This window comes from Platichthys flesus, chromosome 14, assembly GCF_949316205.1.
Source record: "Platichthys flesus chromosome 14, fPlaFle2.1, whole genome shotgun sequence".
Classification (NCBI taxonomy): Eukaryota; Metazoa; Chordata; class Actinopteri; order Pleuronectiformes; family Pleuronectidae; genus Platichthys; species Platichthys flesus.
In genome coordinates this window covers 15161046-15187536 of record NC_084958.1, presented here as the reverse complement: position 1 = coordinate 15187536, position 26491 = coordinate 15161046, and the positions used below count along the sequence as shown (strand labels likewise).

The following is a 26491-nucleotide window of genomic DNA, read 5'->3' as shown; positions in this document are numbered from 1 at the left end:
TCCTGACTCAGAATGATTACGCATTTCACTTTAAACAAGTGATTCCTTCACTGTCTGCATCCCCCCTGCCCCCCCCCCCCCCCTAAGTAATTCTAAAAGCCTCAGAAGTGCCTCAATCTTCCTGAAATCATGCATGGTTGAACATTTGAAATGAGCTCGCACATCAGCCTCGGGCACTGATTCAGACTTGATTGGGGCAAGGCGAGCTGAAGTGCTTATTTATACAGCCACGTCATTTGGAGGTGGTCCAAAGGGAGGAAAGAGACCGAGGAGATCACAAAGGACAAACTACACAGGGAGAATTTCATGAGGCACATTCCATTAATTTAGAGAGAAAGGAAAAAGTTGATTACTGGTTAATCAACAAGTTGTCTAATGCAAGAGGAGTGTGTGAGTAAAGGAGACTGGATGAGGTTTGAGAGGCAGGAGAGAGAGAGAGAGGGGGTGGGGAGGAATCAAAAAAGCTGCACCAACAATCTATATAATTATCATCATCTGCTGCTTTTCCTCCCTGGGAAAGAAACACTCCATCCATTTGTAGAAATGGCCCGAGGGAACGTTACATCAAAACTAATCATAACGATTAAAATCAGCTTCTCTGCGAGAGGGAGGCAATAGGCAAGTTGGAGGCAGGAGGAGTGAGGGTGTTGTAAATGCAGGAAAAAAAAAAAGATTTCTTTATTTGATTTTATAAAAAAACATAAACTCAACAAAGACTGAGGCACAGCCGCTGCTGCTGTGATCTGTTTGCTCGCAGTTTTTTTTCTATTCTGAAAATGGGTTTAGACTGGGGCAGAGACATGAGCTAATTGTATCCTGATCTTTGCCTTGAGGGGTTTCGGAGCCCTGGAGCAAGTATTCTCTGTATTTTGTTCTGTCTACCTTAGCCAAGCTATTGCATTTCTCACTGGTGTAGGAAGAGAGGCAGATCGTGGCCAAATCGGAAGGAAAAGGGTGCATAAAAAGACACTTTTATGCCTCTCCATGTTTCAGGTAAGCGGACATTTATTTGCTTTGCTATTATTTCCGAGGCTGGATGGACTGGGACACAGAGGCGCAGCCGCTTTTACGCATGTGCCAAAGCGATTCGAGCGGTACAGTTCTTAAAAAATATTTAACCACTTCCTGGCTATTGTTCCTTAGTTACTGTACTAATGTATGCGTGTGTGTACAACAAACGAGGCGGTGGTACATTCTGCTAAACGAACAGCAGATTACGCTGCGTTCTTGTCGGGGGGGAAAACGCTCCACTTATCCACCGTGTGAATTCGCTCCTGGCGCATTTCGCCTCCGAAACGCCGTCTCCGTGCGGCTGTTTAACTTGCTCCTAACTTACTCAAACCTGCGTTTTGTCGTCGCCTCGATCGCTTTCTGAAGTCGGGTTTGTCGTGAGACACTTCTGCTTCCTGGCTGCCCCAGATCTTATAATGAAAGACGCCATTGTGGAGTAATTTCGCCGCGGGCGTTTTTTTTTTCTTATGCCGTACGACACGATGTAGCTTTCTTTGCGCACGTCAATGCAGAATCTGAGAATCATCCTTTTATACAAGACCGTGCCTGTGTTGAGAGGAATTATGTATTTGTGTAAACGAAGAGGAAATAAGAGCTAAATGCTCGTCCTCTCGTCCTCTCGTCCTCCTCTCTTCTCTTGGCTCTCCGGCTGCGTCGTGCGTAATCACCTCCTGGGTCCGGATGCGAATCGGCAAATATACATGTAGTTTACTTAGTAACAATCTGGACCGATTTCTCACACGGGACAATGTGTTGCCCCAATAAACACACACTTCTCCGTATAAGTTAGACTTTTAAAATGTATTCAACATCCAAAGTAAAACTAGATTTTTGTATTGCTCAATTGAATTTGATTTGGTCTCTCGCTGTATTGCACTGCACTGGATCCGTCTTTCAATTTCATATGTTCAAGTTAAACATTACGAAATTAAATCTTTTGGAGTTTCACTTGTAATGAAACCCGGAGTAGGTTCCACCACTTTCACAGGGCGCATGAAAACAGGGAGACTGAGATTTGGGGTGTTGTGGTCGGGACCCAACACTTGATGGCGCTGTAGCAGCAAAGCCACACTACTTTACTGTACATACAGCATCTGGACATCTGTTTCCCATTAAAATTACATTTAGCAAACAGACTGATCTGGTGCAGGAGACAAATATCAATAAGGCACATCAGTTCGTCCACATTACATCAGCGCCGCACCATCAGCTCCAAATTAGAGGTGCTTCACTAAATTGGCGCTCGTCGGAGACAAACTGCCGTTATTATGTTTCATATGGCGTTTCCTATTTGATGGCCACTCCTGTGCCCTGGGACAGCTCAGCCTGTGCCAGTGAACGTGCACCACCGTCTCCAACCGCCCTGCAGCATCAGGACTCTGAGCACACTTCCTTATCTGTGAGGTCACCGCTACAGTATCTCTACAAAGGTGGAGAAGACCAACTTGTGATAAAACTCAGGGAATAATGATTGAGATTGATAAATATGGAGTATGGTAAGCTAGAGTTTGTTTGGAAGTCTGATCACAGTGTTGATTCCCCAAAAAAGAAAAGATTGGATCATTCTGTTTCACAGTCACAGATTTATCCTGATATTATATTTTCCCTTTAAGGAGGATGGTCACCATATATTTATTTGGCAACTTTTCTTCAGAGGAACCTCTTCATCCTTTTCACATTTTTTTGACCCTCCAACTCGTTTCTGCATTTGTCATCCAGCACATACAGAGGAATACTCTTTCTTAGAAACAGCTGGCTTTAAGCTGGGACTTGTGAGTCACTGGCAATGTTACAAAACATATCAATATACTCACCAAACCATAAGTGCATTCATAAAATGCATCCATTGCTGAACTCAAACATAATGTGGTCACTGCCAAAATCCAGGAGTTAATGACAGTGTGAAAAGAGAAAACATGAGGAAGTTTAGATAATTATATTCACAAAATACTGCAGATTAGATAGTGACTAGAGTCCCTTTTAGTAAAGTTACAGACACCTGACCACACCACCAGCATACAGTTTACACCCAGGCCTATTTGTTTTGAAAACCTCCCGACCGGTTTAGTTTTCCCCCCTGTCCAGTCGACAGTGACTGAAGTTAACCCGCAGTCTGTAGTTGTCTGTGTGTGGACATTTGAAACAAATGTCCGTGGGCACCGAGGCAGAGACAACCCATCCAGATTATGTAAATACCAGTCTGCCTGCCTCAAACTGAATGTTAATGCTACGATCTGAAATGCTAATTGTGTCTTGTGCGATATGTCGAAACACTGAAGAGCTGCATTGTGGGACGGAAACCATTTGATAGCCATGGTTTGGTTGTATATAGGCCGAGCTCAACCCATTTTGATTATCTCAATGACAGACGGATAGTTACTTACTGGGTAGTAGCCTGTGTTAAATCAAACAGGAAGTATGGTGTGTGTAACTGAAAGGCCAGTGGCGGAACACAGGGGGAAAACTGGAAGAACACAAGTATATCCGCAGTGTGTCTGATTTCGATTGAGGTTGTGCGAATGCCCTGAATGGAATATATTCTGGCTGGTCACGTGACACATTCTTATAGCTCTGTGCCAAATGCAAAAACGGCAACAGGTAGGAAACCATGGAAAGAAAAGGTTCTGCAGTGTTCATACGATCACTGATTACACTCACTCACTGGTGGACCCTGTGATCCAGTGACCTTTGAACCGTCCTTGAGGAGGAAGTGTAAAGTCCAGTGATGTGCTGTGTGGACGTCGGTCAGAGGAAAGGCCGGTTTTCTTCACTTCTACCAGCTCGGGAAGGATTTCGTGACACAAGAGCACGTTTCCCCAAAAAGCCCCGCTACCCCTCACCACCCCACAGCCATCCGCTCTCTTTCACTCGCTCCTCTCTCTCTCTCCCCTGCAATTTTCCATAATGCCTGACAGATTTTACACTCAATCCACCTTTGCGATGACAAGGCTTTGAGGAAATCCAATTCCACCAAGCTGTTTTCAGAACTTACTCTCCACAGGCACACACACACACACACACACACCACCATCTCCACAAATTAGTCAGGGAACAAATTACCTGCATTCTGAGTGTGATCCCACGCACTTTGCAGGCTGCCTTACACAGGTCCCCTTTTGAAGAGCAGCCATGTGATTTCTCTCTCTTTCGCCCCGCAGGCCCCTCTGCCTTCTGCGAGGGATTCTGGAGTTGAATTTTAAAACTATGTATGGCTGCTGCCTGTGCTTATCAGCGCGTGCACAAGCGGCATGCAAATCAGACCAGGATCACACACCGCATTGGAGGCCTGCACTCAAAGGCAAGCTTAATTGCTAATTGGGTATCTAGGTGTGAAACTCACAACTGCCAATGAGAAGCAGGAATGTGTAATGTTTTAAGGCCAGTGGTTGAACTAATTAATTTTAATCTGAATGTTATTAAAAATTGTGGATTCCCTGCATTTTCTATGAAAACAGCCCGGCACAGTGCTGTGGCAGTATTTCCTGACAGCACTAGGACATGTTGTGGTCTGGTGTTATACTCCATGATGTCATTAGCGTGGTGGGTTTGCTCTGCTGATGTGGTCATCAGTTATTACGGTAACTTGACGTTTGTGGAGCGAGGAGAGACTGATCCCTCTGTCTCCTCTGAGGGGCAGATGTTTGCGGACGCATGTGATCTGGTTCTTCAGATGTGATGTTTCTTTGTGCCCTTTGGTTATTCATATTCTGTGTAACTGATGAAAAGAGTGGGGTTTTTGGGGGCTTCTCGTTGAAAGTGTATCAGAGCGAGTGAAAACACCATCACAGGGGGCGTTTGTGTGATTGGAGAGATCATGTCGGGTGACTTATGAATGATGTGTATGTTTAGTGGATGCGAGGGGCACAAGGGGCATTGTTGTCCAGGTGGTTGAGCGGGTCAGCCACGGGCTTTGGGCTTGATCACTGGGTTTTGTTGTGGTGAAGGAGGGCTTGAACTGCGGGATTAAATTGAACTGGTCCAAAAAAGGGGCAAAGGCCAGACGTGGACGGTCCAGATGTTCGCGCTGACCCGACTATACCACAGCCAGACGATCACACACTGGTAGAGGCTGCGTTTGGTTTAACCCGAAAATGCGACACACATACCTGCCCCTGAAACAGCGACAGCCCCGAAAGAGCCGCGGGCGCTACAATGCTAATGTTGTCGGGGGCTTTGACTTCTCCCAGCCATTGCGAAGACTCCGCTCCGCGTGACAGCCACGGCTCTGCGCGCTCTCTCCCCCCCGGTGCTCGCTCCGTACGCATCCATCGCTCTCTCTACACATTTGGCAGGTGTGTGTTCGGCTATAGAACAGAAAAGAAGAGGAGAAAAAGAAGAAGAAGAAGCCCACCGCGTCATATCTGTTCACCCCAAAGTCTGCGCGCAAATGGACCAAACGGATATCATGGACTTAACGCATCAGAAAGCGAGGAAGCGGCCGCGTCCAATCAGTTCCGCGGATGAGTCCGTGCACGCGTCCCTCAAGCGGCTCCCGATCCGATCGGCGGCGGAGTGCCGGGAGACCGCGCTGATGTTCGCCGTCAGAGGAGAGTCGGTGCCCGCATCTCTCAAGCAGAATGACCGCTCGGTGACTCCATCTCCGACCTCAATGATGCCGGCGCAGGTAAACGCGTAAAAGTCCGTTGATAGACTGGGAGGTGGGAGACTGGGAGAGATGGGTTGGTGGGGGGGAGGAAAAGCAGAAATAGATGAAAAAGTGGGGTCTGCCTGTCACTTCTGCCGGAGGAGGGGAGTGAAGACACGGTGGGTTGCGTGTGAATTCAGGAGATCGTCTTCCTGATGTCCTTATATGAAGATTGCGCACGTTATTTCAATATTACGCACAGTCCGTCTGCTGCTTTTCAGACCCGCTCCACCACATGTTTGAAATCCTCTGCAAAATGAGATGTCCATCAATATTTTTCTCCCATTTCTCACTCGAGGTGTGAAACTTTTGTTTGTTTTTTGTGGGCTGAAGTAATTTTAAGTAATTCGAGAGAGAGCTCAACAGAGATTGGCTGCTAATGGTGTTTGTAGGTTAACAGGAGGCTGTGTCTCCAAATCCTATTACAGTCTTCGAATCAAAGAGTCATTATTGCTCATTCCAAGATTGATGATCCAAATTAATTTGGTTTTGGGGGGTTATGGCCCGTAGGGGTGGCAACATTCAGGTCAAGGTCAGGCTGCTCCACAACTTGGAGAGATAAATCTCCTCCCCTGACTGTCGAGTGGGTCACATGGAAGAAAGTATTTCTGAATTGAAACACTCCAAATCCTTAGGATAAACTCCATTGTCTGTTTATCTCTGATTTGCAACATTTCAGTGCATCCTCCATTAATAAAATCTACACGTGTCACAGTGTTTTTCTCCCTCTTGTTGTCTAAAGCAGGATAATCGCTGCAGTATGTCCAGGCCCATGATCACACGGTCACCAGTGTCTCCCCTGAGTAACCAGGGCATCCCCACAGCTGCACAGCTCACCAAGTCCAATGCCCCTGTGCACATTGATGTGGGCGGGCACATGTACACCAGCAGTCTGGCCACCTTAACCAAATTCCCAGAGTCCCGGTGAGTCTGATCTTCCATGCTTGTCTGTTGTGGGAATAAAGTTTGTGTTTTTTTTGTTTGCGTCTAGTATCATGCTTTTCTTTTTCAAATTCTGAATGAAACTGTTATAGATTCTGTGTTTTATAGGGAGTCTAGTACAGTTAACAGTCAAATTTCAAAACTATCTCATGGTTGCATTTCTCTCCACTATAATTTCAACAGATATTCTTTATCAGTCGCTGTAGGACTGATCAGGCTGTATCGCAAAATGTCTCCTTGCCAAGCCCACAGTTATTTAGAGCGGTAAACAATTTGTAGGGGCTTCAAGTGCAGCGCTCAGACAAAAGCAAATTGGTTATTCTGACAGATGTCACAGCAGCAGCAAAAGGGCCAAAGGGCATGGGGCCATCTGGAGGCTGGGAGGCCACACTGTCGCTCCGAGCTCAGGCCTGAGGGTGACTGGCACCCAGCCTGGGGCAACCCACTACCAGCTGGCCCTGACCTCCTCAGACCCTCTCGGCTGTTAATCATTATTCTTTCTTCTTCCTTTTCTTTCCTTCTGTTTGCTTTTTAAAAATAAATAATGTTTTACTTCCTATTCTTCTTCCTTTCCGGTTGATTCTTACATCGAGCTTGGTAATTCGTGCAATTTGTGCAAAGGTGTGAAAGATATTTCAGAGCGTGAGAAACTGAGTGTGTCACACCCCTTCGCAAACGCTCTTCCTTCACTGTTACATTTTTGACCTTCTCTCTTTTCTCCATTCCTTCCCTCTCAATACACAAGGTTCAGGAATCACTCAAGCTCCAGTGTTTTAAATAATGCCTTGAACAATGTTGTGAACTTTTTTATTAATTATGATATTTTGTCCCGCTCCCTTTTTCCCTCCTTCCCTCCTTCCCTCCTTCCCTCCTTCCCTCCTTCCCTCCCTTTCTGCCTAACCTGCCACCCCCCCTCCCGTCTCCGTGGGTAGAATTGGTCGCCTCTTTGATGGCACAGAGCCTATAGTCCTGGACAGCCTGAAGCAGCACTACTTCATTGACAGGGATGGACACATGTTCCGCTACATCCTCAACTTCCTCAGGACGTCCAAGCTCCTCATCCCAGATGACTTCAAAGTGAGTGCTTGTCTGTCCTAGAAAAACTGTAAATTCCCATCAGCCAGTCAGCACTCCTGCAACTTGGCACACACAATGAATGCTAAGGCAGTGGAGCGCCCTGGGTCACCGGCCCTCCGCGAATCGCTGTAAACAGTTCCCAGGCTGGAGAGAAAAAACGCGAGGGCTCTTCCAAACAAAGCTCCACCGTGATGCATCTACTCATCACGGGATGCGGCTCGGCCCCCCTCCAGCTATTAGCAGCCAGAGATTCTTTGAGATATGTAAGGAGAGTAACAAGCTCGAACTAAGACGAGCAGATAAACGCCGCGACACCCATGGCCACGTTGCATGTGCTACATCTCTCCATCGCACCATGCTCTTGTGCCAAATGTCCATCCGGGGTGAGGCTCACTGTATGTGACACATTAAGATTCCTTATTTATTTTTTTTACTCTTACATTTAGTCAGTAATTACTTAGCTTGCCCTGGGAGAAAACAAATAACCACATTATCTGATGGACTGCCCACAGTGTGACTCAATCAGTGGAAAGTATGTCAGCTAAAATAAGCAAAGACAAAAGACAGGCTCAAGTTCAGGCTCAGGCCACGTTCACATTGGGTAGATCTTGAGAGGAGCATGAGAACATTTGAAAGTGCGATTTCAGGCCCTGCAGTGCTGCGGGTAAAGGATCTCCTCCTCTGCCCCACGCAGCCCTGTGTTACATGTCGCACTACATCTCCTCTGCTCAGGATTTTTTTGTAATTTTTGCTGAATGGTGTCTTGGCCAGGGTTTATTGCTCGTTCATGTAGAACAGTGGTTTCAAACTCCTCTGTTGAGCCTTTTTTTTGGTTTGGATGCACATTAGAGACGAAGTCACAACCTTAAATCTACTCAGTTATTATGTTTTTTAGGTTATTTTGTCCTGTGGTATAGAGAGACGTACTGCAAGCTGCATTTAGTTAGACGCTTTCAACTGATACCCAGGGGATGTATCGTTTAACAAAATATATTCGCACAAAAATGTGACTGCAGGAACATTTAAAGGAGCGTTTCCGCCAACAAAATCATTGTAGATATTACTTATGGCGTATTGATAATCTATTAATGGATGCAGCCTTTTGTGTTTTAATAAGCATAATATTTTCTGCATTTATGAAGATCCCAGTTAACTATTCTTAGAAATTGTGTAATATTTGACTTTTGACCGGGGCGGAACCAGGGGCAGGGCCAAGGGGGAACCGGCCCCAACTGAAACCTGATTGGCCCCTGAAGTGACACTGTCCTTTAAGTAGTCACTTATTAACAATGCTAACAATAAATATTTCAGTTTGTTAAGAATTTTTACTTCCTAAACTTTTTTAAAGTACACAATGTGCTCATACAAGGAACAATTTCCAAAATATATTCAGTAATGTGTGGCTTCGCTCAAAGCTATAGAGCTACAATGACTTTAATGTGCAGCACTGTGGCCCCTTTATGGCCCCCGATAAAAAAAAATCCCAGATCTGCCACTGGACAAGAGAAAGTAGAGTTGCTCCAAGCAGCCCCAAACCAAGACATATGATGCTTTAAAGAAACTTTTCACGTTTTTACAAATTCAAACCAACTATTTGTCTTGTCTCCTCCAGGACTACAGTCTGCTGTACGAGGAGGCGCGGTACTTCCAGCTGCAGCCCCTGCTCTCCGAGCTGGAGCGCTGGCGTCAGGACCAGGAGCTGAGACTGGTGTCGCGCCCCTGCGAGTGCCTGGTGGTCCGCGTGGCGCCCGACCTGGGCGAGAGGATCACACTCAGCGGCGACAAGGCCCTGATCGAAGACGTGTTCCCGGAGATCGGTGACGTCATGTGCAACTCTGTCAATGCCGGCTGGAACCATGACTCCACGCACGTCATCCGCTTCCCACTCAATGGGTACTGCCACCTCAACTCTGTGCAGGTAAAAGGAACCGTGGGCTGCTGTGGGTTGGGTGGTCATTAATTAGTATAATAAGTCAGAGGTTTATAAAGTAGTAAAGTAGCAGAGATGAAGTGCTTTTCTACATTTTTTCTGTTCAACCGTACGCCCAAGGAGTCGACTGAAGTGATGATCTGTTCATTCAGGTCCTTTTCATCTGCTGTTATACTGTAGACTTATCAAATTTTACAGATGTCTGATTGCAAAATCGTATCTTTTCATATCTTATCGAATCACAAGAACAGCCTCGCAGAAAAAGAAGCTCTTTGATGAGTTCATCAAAGCCTCAGTTTAGCGAACCATCATTACACAAGTCCACCACCATCTTTACTTCTCTGTGATCTGACTGGAATAATGATTTGGACTCTGGCTCTGCAGCTGGTGAATAGTCCGCATCAGTGGTTTCTTCTTCTGTTTCTTCTGAATCCAGTTGCCAGGTCCAGAAAGAGATCCATCTTTCACAGATGCCGTCTGTGTTTGAATAGAAAAAAATAGTTGTAGATAAATTGATGAATCATTTAGAGTGTTTGAAACAGTCAGTGTTAAGGGTGCATTGGTGCCAAACAGCTATAACGGACTGTAAAGATTATTGGATGGTTGATTGTCTTCATCCTATTAAATGAAGGAATTTTCAACATTTTAAATCAAGGTGGAGAGTAAGACCGAGCGATATTGAAAAACAATTATACTGCAATCATCCTATTGCGAGATAAGGAATTCCCTAATTAAATTTTCTGTAAAAAATATAGAAATGATCATGATAGGACTTTTTGCTGAGGTGCGCACTAGACAGGCGTGTATTATATGATTTGCAGGTGGTGACATCTCTGTAGCACCGTTACGCCTAATTAATAATGTCGAGACACATTTGACCTTAATCCAAAGAATATCAGCTCTTGCAATTTGGACACCGAACTTGACGATATTGCGATATTGATAATATTTAGACTAATTGTTAAACCCTATTGCAGAGTCACACGAATCTGCAAAAAAGGGGGAAAAACTCTCTTACAGCAAGAGGAGGGGATGGCTCGGAGTGTCTGAGGGGATTGATGGATCAATGCTCAATTTACATTTATAAAATCAAACGAATCAACAAGGGTAGATTTTAAGAAACATCTGAGAAGCAAATCAGTTGAAGGCATTTTTATTAAGTTGCTCCAGACTCATAAGTACAGGAATACCAACAATTAGTCTCGCTATATGAGCATACATCCTATGTTGTCGTCTGGATTAAAACTTTTAAAGTTTCTCTAGGTAGGTCATTTCAAGGGGAGCAAAACAATAACTTGAAATCTTTAATTATTCAGAGATATGTCTTTAAATTAGTTTCTTTGAAGGACCTAAGTCCAGCGTTGAATTTATTCAATATAGAGCGGATTTAAAGGCAAAAAGGTTCCAGGCCATACTCGTAAAACCTACAGGTCTGTAAAAAGAAAGTTATTTTGCAGTCAATTTCTTGTGTTTGGCAATATTGTAATTCTCTAATTACATATTGATTTTCCACTGATTCATTGATAGTGAAATCCTCTGATCAGCATCAATAAATGACGGCGGTAGGGGCATATTTAAAAAGAATTCACAATGATCTGGACTGTGTCTCCGTCTGAGGAAATCAAATCTCCATCTTCTTCCCCCAAAACACACAAACAAACCCGTCTGTGAAGTGTGTGAGTCGTGGAGAGCGAGCAAGAGAGTGAGCATGCTCCCTGGCAGGTTGTCCCCAGGCAGGGCCCATAATCCTGTTTGGTTATTAAAGCACGCCGGCGGTGGATGCTGTATCTGCGGCTAATGGAGGCAGGGCGGGGGTTTCTGAGAGAAGGAAGGGGTGCATAGAAAGCTGGCAGCAGTAGGGGGACCTTTGTAGTTTTGGCGGAGGCTTGGGCCTGGGGGCTGGGGGAGAAATGGGGAGAGGTGCTCTTTGCTGAGCAGCCCACACTGAGCCAAGTGGCAGAGAGAAAGCCGCACTGCTCCCTGGGGCCTCTTCGATGGAATGTGATCCTACAGCCCCCCTGGACACGTCTGTAGATGTCTGGGAGGCTGCAAGATCAGGAACAGCTAGAAACACACACACACAGAGGGAGTGAGGGAAAGAGAGAGAGACAAACACACATATACACCAGGAAACAATGAAATAAGAGGCTCCTGGTATAGCGGATGTCTCGTCCAAATTCCCTTCAAAGGGCGGTTTCCAGTGCTAGACTTCACATTCACGCGGCAGCATATAAGTGAAGGAGATCCAGGTTGTTTCCAGCTCTGCAGTAATCAACTAAAGGACAGTTTATGTCCACTTGTAGACCTCCACAAGTGATAGTGTTGACACAATCATCTATCCTGCTTTTTCCCTTCTATATCTCTATCTTCCACTGACGTCTTCTTCCCACCTGTTTCAGGTCCTCGAGCGTCTCCAGCAGCGTGGCTTCGAGATCGTCGGCTCCTGCGGCGGAGGCGTGGACTCGTCCCAGTTCAGCGAGTACATCCTGAGGAGGGAACTGAGGAGGACAGGTCAGCGAGGACCCAATTCAAACAGGATAAAGCAGGAGCAGCTGGACTAGAATTCCTCCCAAGAAGCAGGGGGTGCTAGACTTTTCTGTGGCAGCCAAACGCGCGACGCCGCAGAGCTCTGTGGACTCTGTTTTTCTTCGTTTCCTTGTTGATGTTTTTGTTTTCTTAAGCTGAGAACCATCTAGAGAATTTAAAAAAAAAGATTTTTTTTTTTTTTGCCATAAGAAGATACAAGACATTTGATAAGTTTGAGATTGCAAGGACATATGTGATTGTCTAGCCCCCATAAACCAATTTAAAAGGATTTATATTCCCAGGATCCCCCCCAAAAGTTTGTTTTAAAACTTGGAACCTACATTAGGTTGAATATGATTTCTATTATCCCCATATAAATTAAAACAAAAGGCTTTTATCGCTTATGTAGTATGTTGCATAGCCGGTCACCAGTGACTTGGTTTTTTTGTTTCCTCACTGGCAAATTGGCTGTTTGGGAGTGTGTTTTTATCCCCCACTGTAAAAAGGTCATTTATGTGTTGCTTACAGTACAGAATGTCTCAGTTGTCATAAACCGTTTTAAACAAAGACATCTTTTTTCACAATTTACATGATGTTGAATATTGTGATACAAATGAAGTGATTTTTTTACTTAATGGAAGTTATTTTATTGGATTTCGCCATAACACATATAGTTGATATTAGTAGCGTCAAAATTTTGCATCAGAGACCATTATTACGCAGTAAAGAAAATAATTTAGCAGATTATTATGTCACACCATTTGCCTCATCGGGGAGTACGGACGGCTTACCCCTTGGGAAATATTGAATTGGATCATAATATTCCGCTGAGTGATGACCTGTAAATTCTTTCATCGTAAACGTGTTTGTGTTTTCTACATTGAATCTTTTTAAAGCAAATTTGTTGCCTCAGACATGACTGAACAGATTAAAAGCTTATTGTACTACCCACTCCAAGATCACTTTTACTTGTAGCACATATTGATATGAAGTTGGATATAAAGTATTTCTAAGATGACTGACCCACCTACGCTCCCTAGATTTGAGTAAAGAGGAATGTAGCAAAAGCAACAACAACAAAAAAAGTGAAATAAATCTCAATCTCAGTTGTCATGGTGTCTGTTCGCTGTTTTCACATCGCTGTAGGGACTACTCTCACATTTCCTTTCTTTGCCCTGTGCTACATTTGGTTAGATAGCATTCGTTAAACTTGAATTTTCATGCTACCATCTGAAGTTGCTTTCGAGCATCCTGAATATGTTCAGTGGCAAACAAGAAGCCAACTCTTTTACATTATGTAGTGTGTTAGCTCTCCACAACCAGAGGTAAGGCTAACTTCGTCAAAGCAATATTGTACCTTAGAGGATTTATGCTGGTGCATCAGTGAGGACTTGGGGCATTCTTTACTAAGTTATATTGAATAGAGACGACTTCTCCACGCAAGTCCTGTCAGTAGTGCTTCCTCATATACCCTGCAGGGCCAAAATCCAAAGTGAAATCCCACACGGAGCCCTGTCGTCTTCACCGCTTTTGGCAGAATCTCCACTTTCTTTGGCTATCTACGGTTTATGCTATATGTCTCCCTTTCAGGCCTTTTTGCCCTAGATTCCCCCTTTGACTGACTGTTATTCTCATAGGCTAGAGGTGCAGATCCAAGAGGTGTGTGATGTGAGTGGTGCACAGCAATGCTCTGCCCTCAATCGTGAAAATCAACATTTTCTGAGTCTGTGTAATTGGCAAGTATTCGCGGGGCAGGTGTCAAACACATCAACTCAGCAAAAAACATTTGAGTTGGAAGAAATAAGTTAAGGGCAATACTGAGAAGTGTAGAAGTGTATACTCATATTACTATTAAACCCATGGCACAAGCCAGTTTTTGAATGCCCACAAATTCTCAGTCTTCACCATCTCAAATGAGCAAAATACCACCTGATAAACAAATTTGTGAGAATTTACACGTATATGGATTGATAAAGCTAAAAGGGCAAAGAGATTTTGCCCTTTTAGCTTTCTTTTCTAAAGTTGTAAGACGTACTAATTCCATGTTGATCACTAAAAACAATTAGGCCTTTTTTTATGTATATTTTGTTTCAACAAAGTCCAAAACCAGAGTAATGAAACACAAATTTATTCAAAGTTACGCAAACGTTTCATTTTGGTTGCCTTTTAATTACATCTTATCAACTTTAATCAATAAATCATGATTAATTCATTGGAGTTTGCTGCGTAACGTGAATAAAACTTTACCTAATGGACGGCATTCGCACTTGAGTCCTGTCAACAACTCCCACAATCCCTCAGTGCTTCATGACATCATCTAAACAGGTCTTTTGCTGTTACGTTGCTTTAGGAAACTATTGCAGCTGAAGTTACATATTGTGAGTGAAAATAAGAAATTGGAGTCGCACCAATGTTTGTTGAATAAATGTTTTGATAGCAGATGATTAGCCTAATACAAATGTTCGAAAATGGAGAGAAACCGCTCCGTCCCATGACAACAAAAACCAGCACCTAGCTAGTCTACAGCTCACTGATTAGCATGGTGTATCTTGTTAGCCTAAGGCATACAGAAAACTAAGGTTAACAACTTAGGTTATGGTTAAAACAATTGTATTCCAGGCTTTTTCTTGGTGTTAGTATCCCGTTTACTTGTGTTGTGTTAAGATAAATGAGCTAGCTGCTGGTTGTAAATACACATTCATCACAAATTTCTTATAACTGCTAACTGCGATTACGCCCAGTTTCCTAAAAGTACATTATGACACCCTAACAATGATTATTAGATGTAAAATGACTGCGATCCTGCTACGGAATTTTGGTCAGCTAGGCTAACAGCGATGGCCATAAACGAGGTTGGTGATTCCTACAGTAAAAACATTGTTGAGGGGGTGTAATGATCACGTGTTTAGTTTAAAATTCAGCAGTACTTTTTGTGCACCCTACGTGATTTTTGAGTTTCCCTGTGGGGCAGCCCGGGCATAATGAGGCCCGGTCCAGCCCTGTTTTCTCTCACTTCCTGGATTCAGACAAACTTGAAAAGGAATTAGAGATATCCTTCTCTCAGGACACTGCCTGCTGGAGAAAAGATGAATTGTATTAAGAGCCCCACTTCCAGTCCTTTAGAGGACAGGGGGTTTCGAGCAGAGTGAAGTAATTTGAGATCCTTCGTTTTTTTCGGTGGTGTGTCTGTGATCATGTCTCTTTCACTCACTTTCTCTCCAGTGATTATTTCCAGTCATCAAAAGGCAGAGTAAGGCCTGGAGAACTCGGCTGTGGCCATGTTTCCCTCGCTCCCCAGGCTCTGCTTACTCACCACTAGTGAAGGTCAGTGGATGGACTCATTCACCTCGTCTTCAAATCACCAGCCCTCACAGTGCTCAGATCCCCGTGCAAGCAGTGGCAACTGTTCCTAATGAGTGTCCTGACTAAAATACGCTTATTAGATGATATACTTTGTACTAAACACTGGATCTAGTCGTATTCTATCTGCAGTCTTCTCTCTCTGTCTCTGTGTTGATCTGTAGGTAATATTCTGCACTGTAGGTGCCTCCTACCTTTATTGAAAAAGCCTCTGGGCTATTTTATGCCAGCAAGATAATTATAAATGTAACCTGTGGCGAAAAAGCAAAACACAACTCCCACATCTCTCCCTTGCCATTTCTTCTCTCTCTCTCTTTCTCTCCCTCTCTCTCTCTCTCTCTCTCTCTCTCTCTCTCCCTCTCTCACCTCCTCCCCCACCCTCTGCCTCAGGAGCTGATTTCAAATTTTCAAAGATATCTCACAGTGAGGCTGTGAGACTGAAGTCTCATAAATACCTTTATTATAATATAATGGCCACATATTTCAAGCCATTATTTCGAGTTGAAAAATTAGTTCATCTCGGTGATGAATGCCTCCAAAGTCCTTTGAGTTTTAAATGTTCTTAGATGGACAATTGCTGGTATGATAATATCTCAAAAGGACGCTCGCTGGAAGAATGATATGTCACAGCGGCTTTGCTTATAGAAATCCAAGTGTTGGTGTTTAAAGGGGTGATGGACTTGAAGTTCTTTCGGCAGCATGTTGCATGCAAAAGAGAAATATTTGTCACATTTGTTTCCATTAGAGAGACGTTACTTGCAATAATCTACTTTTGATGTACAGCAGACTGTTCAACACACCCATACCAAGTTTTTTTACAGCAGAACAATCTCTCACAGCAAAATTGAGGTGGATGCTATCGGAAAAAAAAAGAATAAAGTCAAAAATACCCAATAGCCTAGTTGCTGTGATTCTTCATCAAATAGAATTTTAATAACCTTGAGACTTTTGCTGCACTCTTGTTGGGATTAACGAGAGACAGGTTTATTTTTTTTATTTTTTTTGAATAATAGTCAAAACAGTTACAGGATGAGGATGAGTTATCCTGACTTTTGGTTTCCAGTATGGTTGTATAGCTAAAATTCACTTCACAGTGCAACGTGATCAAACCTAACAAGCCATATCTTTATAACTTCACATAACAAGTTTATAACATCGAATTGCTGTCAACAAAACTAAAAGAAATTAGCACATTAGTTATTCTGAGCAAGAAGCCAACAATGACAATGCTAACAAGAGGATAAGCAGGATTAATATTAGCCATGCTCCCCATCTTTGCTCACTGTGTTAACACAACACAAAGTGCAGCTGAATATTATCTAATTTTTCAGTTTTACATTTTTAACCTGACGACCGTGTAGAGAAAAAGTGAAGGAATGATAGAGTCACCTTGAGGGGACAGAGGTGTCGGTGCCAACCTTTAGTTGTAAACCCTAATGGTGGCACTCGAGGAAATGTCACGCAGTCACTGAAGTTCTCGTCTGCGAACCATCTAATCTCAAGCTCTGATAAGTGAAGTATTTTCGCCAGACGTGACAAAGGTTCTCCTCCAAAGTGTTGGATAATCATCTCCAGGACAAATAAGTTGACAATCACACATATAAAATTGGTGTTATCTGTTGAACACAACTGTCGCATTAAGTAATACCCTTTGTTAATTCAGTATTATTAAATGTTAATCTTAAAGACAAACAATTGATTTATCTAGATTCTAAATAGTGTTGGATGCATGAATCTTGCATAGGCCCCCCACAACTTTCTTCCGACCCTCTACTGCAATATGTGACAGTGCTCCAAGTGGAGGATTTGAGGTAATGCTCCACAACATGCTGCACTTTCCATTGTTTATTTATCAGTCAGGCCTTGAGTTATAGTGCGCTTGCAGTGAGGAATTTTAGACCGGACTATGGTCGCTGCAGGCCCCCTGGCATACACTGTACACTGAGAGGGAATCATTTATATTCTACTCCAGAGGTAACAGAAGAACATGAGATTGGGAAACAGCTCAAACACCACTCTGCTTGTGAGGCTCAAGGCATAGAAAGAGTCAAGCTTTTTTTCGTATACGTGTGTGTGTGTGTGTGTGTGTGTGTTGGGGGGGCATATTCAGGCAACTTCTGTTTTTCTTTTCTATTTCCCTCCCAAAATTTCCTCATATATATGCTGTGCACAGTCATAACTACATGTTCGCACTGAAACTATGCGGCTCAGCGGAGGTGTGATGGAATGCTTTGGCCAAATTGTCTGCAGCAATGAAATCTGACCTGCGAGGCAACTTGTACGTGCTCTGGGTTTCCCCATTCTCACCTGTATTAAAAAAGCCTGGGGGGCAATTTATGCCGCTGAGATAATTGCAAATGTATCCTCTGGCAAAACCATCAGCAAACTATAGCCCCCTCCCTCAATCCTTCCCTTTCTCCCTTTCTCTCCCTCCCTCTCTTGGTTGGGAATTAATAATTAAATGATTAAAAGGTCTCAACTGTACTGTATGGCTCACCGGTATTGCACCCCTCCCTGCACCAGCCTTACACATGGGTAGACCTGCATGTTAGGAGTGCTCTAATGATTCTGGAGCTTGCCATTCGAGGGCCACCCATCCATCATAGTGGTAAGGCCGGCGGCTTTATTATAATACAGAGGACAGACGTGCTCGGAGGCTATGTGGGACACAATAGAGGTCTTTCAACAGACCTATAAATACATGATCTGTCAGAGTTGCTGTCCTGGGGGCGCTCTCAGCCAGGCTCCAGCCCTCGGGTCGGCCATCACTTATGCTAAGATATGCGCCAGCCCCCGGGCTAAGGCTAAGGCTCAGTTCATTTCAGCCCCTCATCAACCACCACATTCTACCTCCAGCCATGAGAATAAATAAGAACAAGATGAAAAAAAAAGTGATTCATTATGATGGAGAGCAAAGCCTTAACAAAACAAACAAATGGAGGGAGCGAAAACAAACAGTGATAGCCTGCTATTGACTCTTTGGCAGCAGCATCTGAAACGCTGTTGCCGAAACTAAATAACATGAGGGGGATTGTGATCCAACAGCAACATGAGGAAAAGGCTGATCACACGCTGGAGACACCAGTATTTCCCTAGTATGGAAAAACTATATTCAAAATTCTGACTAACAACTCATGTGCCTGCAAGTGCAAATAAAAAGATGTGTCTCTTAGGCTGGTGCGAGTTTGGTGGAAGAAGTGGAACATGACTGCCATCAGCTTTTCCTCCAGTATTTTTCAAAGTACATTTGAAGTGATATGAGCAGCTCCTCCTCCTCCTCCTCCTCTTGCCGCTCCTGTCCTCATCTTATCTCAGGTGAGAATCTCCTTCCACGGTTGCCTCTGAGCCAAGATCAGCAATCTGGGAGTCGGGTGTGTTCTTCTGGAGATTAGTGTGGATGGAGGCTGTTGCGTGTTGGAATAATAAACAGGTGAACACTTTAACTCTGCATAATACTCTGTATCTCTGGGCCAACATAATGTATGAAAATCATATTCTTCCCCGGGGCAGAAAACCGGCAGCGGATTATGTCCGGGGCACAGTGAGTGGAAACCCAATGACAAATCCCACCACTCGCACAACAATGATCACCTGGGCGGGAGGCTGCTATTTATCATGCTTTTCACCAAATCCTGGCGTTGGGGGGGGGGGGGGGGGGGGGGGGGGGATTCTGGCTGTTTGAGTTGTATGCATTGCTAATGTGACTGCTGATGTGGTAATGCCGTGTTTGCACTGTGATCCGCTTGTGCTGTATCTACAAACAACACCTTACACAAAACACATGTTCATGTATGCACCCCCCCCCCCCCCCCCCCCTCCACAAAGTTCTCCTCGTTCCCATCCAGAACATACCCACTCCACAAGCCCCCTCTTTGAGTACTCCAAGGGTTACTCCGGTCCCCTTGACAGCCAAGCCAGGTAGGGGGTAGTGCTCATAATGGCTGGTGTTCTCAGCTTTAGATTTTAGTCACCCCCCCCCCCCCCCTCCCTTCACACAAACATGCACACAACAATGCCCCCTGCACCAGCCTCATCCAACCCCCCCAGCGCTCCCTCCCCAACTCACTCTCCCTCTTCTTCTCCTTCTTCCCCCAGATCTCTCTTTGCCACAGCTGCTGCCTCGTGGCCTTGCCCAGAGCCTTCAGGAGGCTTCCCAGCTCCCTCTCCTCTCCCCTGCAGTAATGGAGGAAAAGCAGGCAAAGGAGGAAAATAAAACTTCAGGCACACCACGCAAGGCCATCTGGGTAATCTTGTTCAAAAGGCTTGAGGTGATAGCTGCAATTTACACAGGCAAAAAAAAAAGAGAAAAGAAAAGGAAAAAAAAAAGAACAGACCTCATTTCCATACCTACCAGCCTCAAGGAGATGAAATTGAATAAACTAAGAATTAGAAAAGAATTACAGTAAAACCAATACGGAATATTCAACATTAGTTCATTTTGTCCTTGCGACACCCCCTCCCTGCACACACATCTTCTGATTTCCTAAGAAAGGGAGCAGTTTGGGCTGACATCACGGTGCCTTGGACCACTAACAGAAGAACACAAGCTTGCGCGCACACACACACACACACACACACACACACACTTGCATACACCGACACAGATCCACCAGCATACACGTCCAGGCGCACAACAGCCGAGGGGAGAAACAATATTTGCGATGAAAGCAAATCAAACTGAAATCCAACATGTTAAAGTCAAGTTGATTAGTGTGAAAATGTGAAAGCGTCTTCAACTGGCATATCCCACAGTCATAAAGATATGTTAATTTGCAACTTAATGGCTGAGAGCATAATTTTGCTTATATAAACCTTGAAACATGCCGCATTTTTTTAAATGTGCCGTAATTTAATGAAGTCAACACCACCAAAAAAACAATAAATGCCCCAATTAAAGAACAGGCATGAAGAGAAGTGTCTGTTTCCCGTTTTGCGCCCGCGGACATATGTACCCAAGCGTGTCTGTGCATTTACCCACACGCAGAGGCATATGCATCAGGCTCAGCTCATAAACATCGTGCCTTCACCTTTCGCATTAGCATATGTCCTACGTTGTTTAAGATGTAGGTTATCTGGTGTGAGATCCAGGCTACATGTTTATGGCGATATCACCGTGCCTGCATGCATGTTCCTGTAATGTGCGAGTGTCTGTCGGGGGGGAGAGGGGCATGTGTGTGCTTGCCTTGCTTCTGTATAAGTGAGTGTATGTAAGTGCTTGTCTGTGGTGGTATGGTGTAACTGTATAATTAGTACATAATGTAGTCAGGGTTAGCATTTATAATTGCGTGCATGTTATTGGAACATATTGTGCATTAAAGGCAGGATGTGCCATCCTCTATTCTTTCTTCCTTCTCTGCCCGCCCCTGTGTCTGTATGTCATCTGGCCTGCTTCGCACCCCTGGGGGGCATATCCCATCAGGCTCGCTGTGCTTCAATGTGTCCCGACAGACCTGATGTGATCTGAGTGGCTGACGGGTTTGTCCCTGCTGCCCGCTCTCCTTTCTCCTCCCCGCCTCACTCACACATGTGCCTAAGAAATACACAACTTGATGCAGGCTGACTAGATTTTGCACCTACAGTCGGCCCTAGTGTAATTATCTGCTGCTTGTGCAGCCACCAAAATGTGTACGGCATTGTGGGAGTAGTGTGCGACACCTCACGCCTGCAATCTGGAGTTTAATCTTGAGTGTCGGCTTTGCCACGGATAATTCAAGTGTGGAACATGGTTACGTGCTTCACTTCTACTTTTAGTCTCCATTTGAATGAGTGCATGAATGCGAACGTTCAATTATGAAACCCCAGTGGAGAGAAACAATGCCCTCTTGGTTCAGGAGCCATCTTACACACACACACACACACACACGCCTGAGGGGATGCAGAAAGAGTGGGGGTTGGATACCATGAGTCTAGGGCATCAAACTGGGGCTTAGAGACAGAGATATACCAACTGGAACCTTATACCTACAGGGTGTGTGTGCGTGCGTGCGTGCGTGCGTGCGTGTGTGTGTGTATCAATGTGTGTGTGTGTATCGATGTGTTTGTGAGATGGCTAGCATCCTTGTGTTAACACAAACTCACACATATGGAGGAAGCAAGTGTCATACTGAGGAAGGCTGAATGCTGCATAGGGGAATACGGTTTGTGGAGGCTTTGTGTGTCTGTGTGTATGTGTGTTTGAATATAATGTAATTGCTTACTAGTGGAGGACAAAATTGTTTTGCCCGCAGGTATAAGTATGTGTGGTGCTGATGAGAACTGGTCTGATATCTCGATCCACCAATCAGCTAAGCAGGGCCAACCCCACAGCCCATACCTCTTTAAGTCATGTCATTCATGCACTAATACTGGTTACGTGTGTTTGTTTGTCATGTTTTTTGTCTTAAAATAGGACAATGAAAATATTGCTTTAAAGTCTCCATTCAACTGCAACAACTCGGAGCATCGGGCTTTTCGCCTTTAATTAAAAAAAGATCAGGGGGATTTTTATTGATATTTTCTTGTGCACTTAAGGCACAGAGCTACAATGCCTCAAGTCCACAGTAATGTGTTTTGATCAATGATTAAGTACCGTCGACAGGATCTTAGATCACCTTTAGGTGCTCCTCACAAGCTAGTTTGTCTTGTGGCTAAAAATGAACCACAACATGGAGGAAATGGCTGCAGAAATGGCTCAGGGAGGACAGTGACGAAGCAATGTTATTATCCTGCTTGTGTCCACTCAAGCAGCACGACTCCAGCATTTGCTTGAACTCAGGTTAAAGGTCCGAGCAGACAGGTGCCTTCTATCACTGAATTTGCTCTCAGTAAGCAGAGTACAAATGATGGATGGCTTGTTTAGTTTTTTCTCAAACTACTATTGCTCGAACTTTTTCCCACATGAATAATATTGCAGCTGTACGGCTTTAAGATGACACATGCGGTTGGCCCTTTCTGACATGATGTTTTGACACTGTCAACTTGGAGAATTCTTCCCTCAAAAGCCCTAGGACACAGGCGCCATTTTGGGTGGGGGCACATGTGACCCTTACGCTGTCTGTGATCATTCTAAACGGCTCGCCGACAGGAGGGGAGGGGTTGGAGGAAGCCAGGCAGGTCAGAGGTCACACAAGTCATGTGACCGCCCCAAGGCTTTGTCGGGAGTGACAGGGAGAGCGAGAGTCAGAGCCGCGGTATTGCTGCGAGCCCACGGGTGAAAAGGAGGTCAGTGGCCACAGGAACCAGTGCAAAAGTGCCCAGAGCCACTGTCCTTAATGAGAGAACATCCCCTGGGGTGTATATCCCAGCAGCCTAACTGCCACATGAAAAACTCCAATCTATATAGAGTGCTGCAGGCTCAAGAGAGCAGCCATTTTCATGGTCCATTCCCGGAGCCAGGAGCCATCTTGTGAGGTAAACAAACCCAAGTACAGATGTGCACCTTGGTACAGGGCCAGTGCCGTCCCAGCACACACACTGTGTCCTATGAGCGCTCATCTGACCGTTTGTTAAGTTTCAAAGATTTCGAATGCTCCAGTCTCAACAGGGTCCTCCTCCAAAACTGATTATTAACAAAGTTTGTGCGCTTCTAGAGAGCAAGGGCTAATAAAACAGGAGCCCTACAGGGTGAGTGGGAAAATTCATCTGGAAATAAACTTTGAGTAACTCATTAGATTAAGAAAATTATAAGAATAATCACCCCGAGCGCTGCCTGGGGAGGGAAATCTCATTAACAGGTTTTTCGATTCTTCCTTTCAATACATTTGTTAAAAGTGCCAGGGAGTGTTCAATTATCACCCGCCCTCTCACCTCCAACACACAGGGTGACAAGAAACCCCAGAGAAACCTGCAGGGCCAGGGAGGGGCTGTGCACACACACACTCACACACTCACACACACACAGACACACACATATATATAACCAAACATGCGCACAGGGTTTCACTTCATTCCCCTCTGAGTAATGTGCTTTCTGACCATTTGTTTAATACTGTCAACAAACAAGACAAGAGCTCCAGGGCTACTCCGCCAATGCAATCCCACTCCTGAATGAGTACGAGCACATGATCCACACACATGTATCACGTCCACACATGTCCACGTGCCCATGCACAATAGGAAGCTTTTGCCCACGGAGCCTTTTAACAAATATATTTCTTACGTTCCAAGGAAAACTGCTCTCATGCAGCTGGCTTTCATAAGACCAACCAGCCAGCCCCACCTAAGTTTCTTTCTTTCATCTGTTTCCAATCTTCACATTGGCCTTTGGGCTTCCTCCTCGAGGCTGGAGGTTTGGGAGGCTATATTTGCTCTGGAACCATTTACTGTGGCCCCCTCCTTCTCGAGGCATGGCAGAGTGCCCGAGGGGGGTTGCAACTTGGCCCACCTGGAGTGCTGTGTCTCCACCTAACCCCCCCCTCCCTCTGGTGGTAGTCACCAACACTGTGCAGCATTAGTTTGCGCCCCGCAGGCCTCAAACTACAGCAAACCGCTTGGAAAGACATCACAATCTGGAGATCGAGATTGAATAATGGCGGCTTCCAAACGGCAGTTGGTACAGTACAAAGCCGAGGGAATGGATTTGAAGCATATGAACGCTTCACCACAGCTATGTTATGGCAGCGATCATCAACATTTACAATATTCTTTTAAAGCAGAGAAGAGGGGCTGTGTACGACAGAAAGTTGAATTGTGTGTTCAAAGTACAGGCTGTACTTTATTTCCATGTTTATTTCTTGTATCAACTGGCTAACAGCTTCACCGCAGCAGCACCTGGAGCTCACACTTCTCATGCCAATTAATATTCCTAAAAATAACCTCAGAGATCCATGCAGAGAAGGCGTAAAATGAACTTCACATAAGACAGCTAAGTAGCTATATATTCAAAAAGTAAGATTTTGTTGAGCCATATGTAGTTAGGCTGCATGTATGTGCCAGATTCTGCACAGGCTATGAACTATTTATGCTGTACCAAGAAAAACTGATTCTAAATAGTTTTTACTAAAATGTTTAATTGACGAGATTAGTGGATTGGAGATATACTCTGTTTGTGTAATGTGTGTGTGTGTGTGTGTGTGTGTGTGTATGTGTGTGTGTGTGTGTGTGTGAGTATGTTCTGACCCTGCTCATACAGAGGAAACTGTGGACTAAATATGTGAAGCTTTCAAGGCCCATGCACCTTTAGAGAGGGGAGATGAACCATCTTGTTTTCAGGAAGACTTAAGAACTGAGTTAAAACCTTATATGTAAATATCACACTGTGGACATATGAATGGTGACTATTCTATACTTCTAGTAGAGTATATACGTTTCAGTTCTTATGTACAGAGGTAAAATAGTTTGCAGATAGGTAAAACTATTTTTTTGAAGTATTATCTGCTGGAGGCAAGAACTAAATCATTTATTTTCCTGCCCCCTAGCAGCCAACCTGCGTCACTCATTTCCATATCTCTGTTTCCTACTCCACAGTTGAAACTCAGCCATGTGCTTGGTTTGTTTAATTTTATATCCAGTTGATCGGCATTCGTGTCAGCCGAGAGACGAGTAAGAGGAAGAAGAAAGAAAAAAATCAATCCTCTGAAAATGGGCTTTCATCAACTGCAGCGTCCGGTGTTGTGGTGAGTTAATGAGCAAAGGGCACAAGGTGGACACGTCATGATATATTATCCAGCTCCAAAGCTGCTGTGACGACAACCGTGTCAGACCTGCAGTGCCGGCCCAACCTGTGCCACCTATCAGCAGGAAAACAAACAGCACTCTTTAACCTGAGGCTGTGGATGATGAGCACCACAGGCTCTTTTTTGACATGTCAGAGAAGGAAAAGCACAACTGTAACTATAACGTTAATGACAGTTAGCATTATTCATTTTATTATATTGACTTTTCTTTCTGTTACATAGCATAGTGTACCAGTGGGCAAAGTAAGGAAGACCTTATGCAATTTGGACATTAGTGACACCTGTAGGCTATGGCAGATTTTTTATGTTTCATATTGTGCTGTTTGTTCGTGATTGTAATGTGTGTGTGAGTGTTTGAGGTTAATGCGTGTCTGGAAAATTATAATGCTAAGCCTAATTAATAGAGGGGGAAATAAATGAAAGATTAATTAACAAAACCCTTTAAAGCTAACATGTGGTGTTTTATAGCCACACATCAATTATCTTTCTATTTGAATATGCTTAGAGAATTTGACGGCCATTAAAGGTGAGCAGGACACAATGTTATATTTTGGCTAATTTATTTAATTAACAACCTAGAATGGCGGTAGAGCATTTACTTCCACAAAGGCCCAATAGTCCCTTTAAATTACATCAAGCTAATTTCACACACTCATAGATTTAAGTTCCCTAAATGTTTCCCCCGTCAAGATGCAGGAATGATTCACTGGGAAAACAGTCAAATTTGGCAAAGTTAAAGAGAGAGAAAATAAATAGAACTGCACCAAATTGTATTGCTTCTTCCCTCACCTATACCACATCTTTCCACCAAGTTTTATGACCATCTGTCCGGTAGTTTAATCGCAATTTGTTGTTTACAAACCAACAAACCACAACACCAAGGCAAATGGGGAAGCTGGGTCACTCAATGACTGTAGGTGATGCAAGTGTCACTGCGTCTACATGTAAGTCTACACCTGCAGTTGGTTGCCCAAGATAGCATAGGTTTAAATCAAGGGGGGGGGGGGGGGCAATGACTGGACAGCTCTCTCTCGTGGAGAATCAGGAGTATGCTGTCAGCATACAGCAAACAGCACACGTCGGCTTGAGAGAGATACATGCAATTATAATTCTGTGATTCACAATTTTAAAAAAAAAGTCAAGACAAATGATGACAAATGTGTTGCTCACAAACATGTGTTCCACCTCTAGAGCTGGAGAAGGATTCGCTTTGCAGGATACAAGTCAAAATCAAAGACCAAAGCAAAATGAGCAGTGCTGCCTTCATTACAGAGCGTCAACCAAAAACGTAAGCATGCACATACACACACACACATACACATACACACAAATACACATAGACATGCA

At 44.2% G+C, this 26491-nt stretch overlaps 1 protein-coding gene across 2 annotated transcripts; it reads left to right on the top strand.

Annotated features, from left to right (window-relative positions):
• Positions 1-558: 558 nt before the first annotated feature.
• kctd1 (potassium channel tetramerization domain containing 1) lies at positions 559-13240 on the top strand. Of its 2 annotated transcripts, none has more exons than XM_062404067.1 (5): positions 559-993; positions 6402-6580; positions 7531-7675; positions 9288-9593; positions 12005-13240. In XM_062404067.1, exons 1-5 carry the CDS (start codon positions 985-987, stop codon positions 12164-12166), a joined length of 801 nt encoding a protein of 266 aa, XP_062260051.1. In that variant the 5' UTR covers positions 559-984; the 3' UTR covers positions 12167-13240. The 2 variants fall into 2 exon arrangements, with proteins under 2 accessions (XP_062260051.1, XP_062260050.1); XM_062404066.1 differs by having other exon boundaries at positions 560-993; positions 6399-6580.
• The last annotated feature ends 13251 nt before the right edge of the window (positions 13241-26491 follow it).

Coding starts and splice junctions, on each gene's coding strand:
- kctd1 (XM_062404066.1), top strand. Junction 6,581..7,530: donor ACCAAATTCCCAGAGTCCCG/GTGAGTCTGATC, acceptor CTCCGTGGGTAG/AATTGGTCGCCTCTTTGATG. Junction 9,594..12,004: donor GCCACCTCAACTCTGTGCAG/GTAAAAGGAACC, acceptor CACCTGTTTCAG/GTCCTCGAGCGTCTCCAGCA.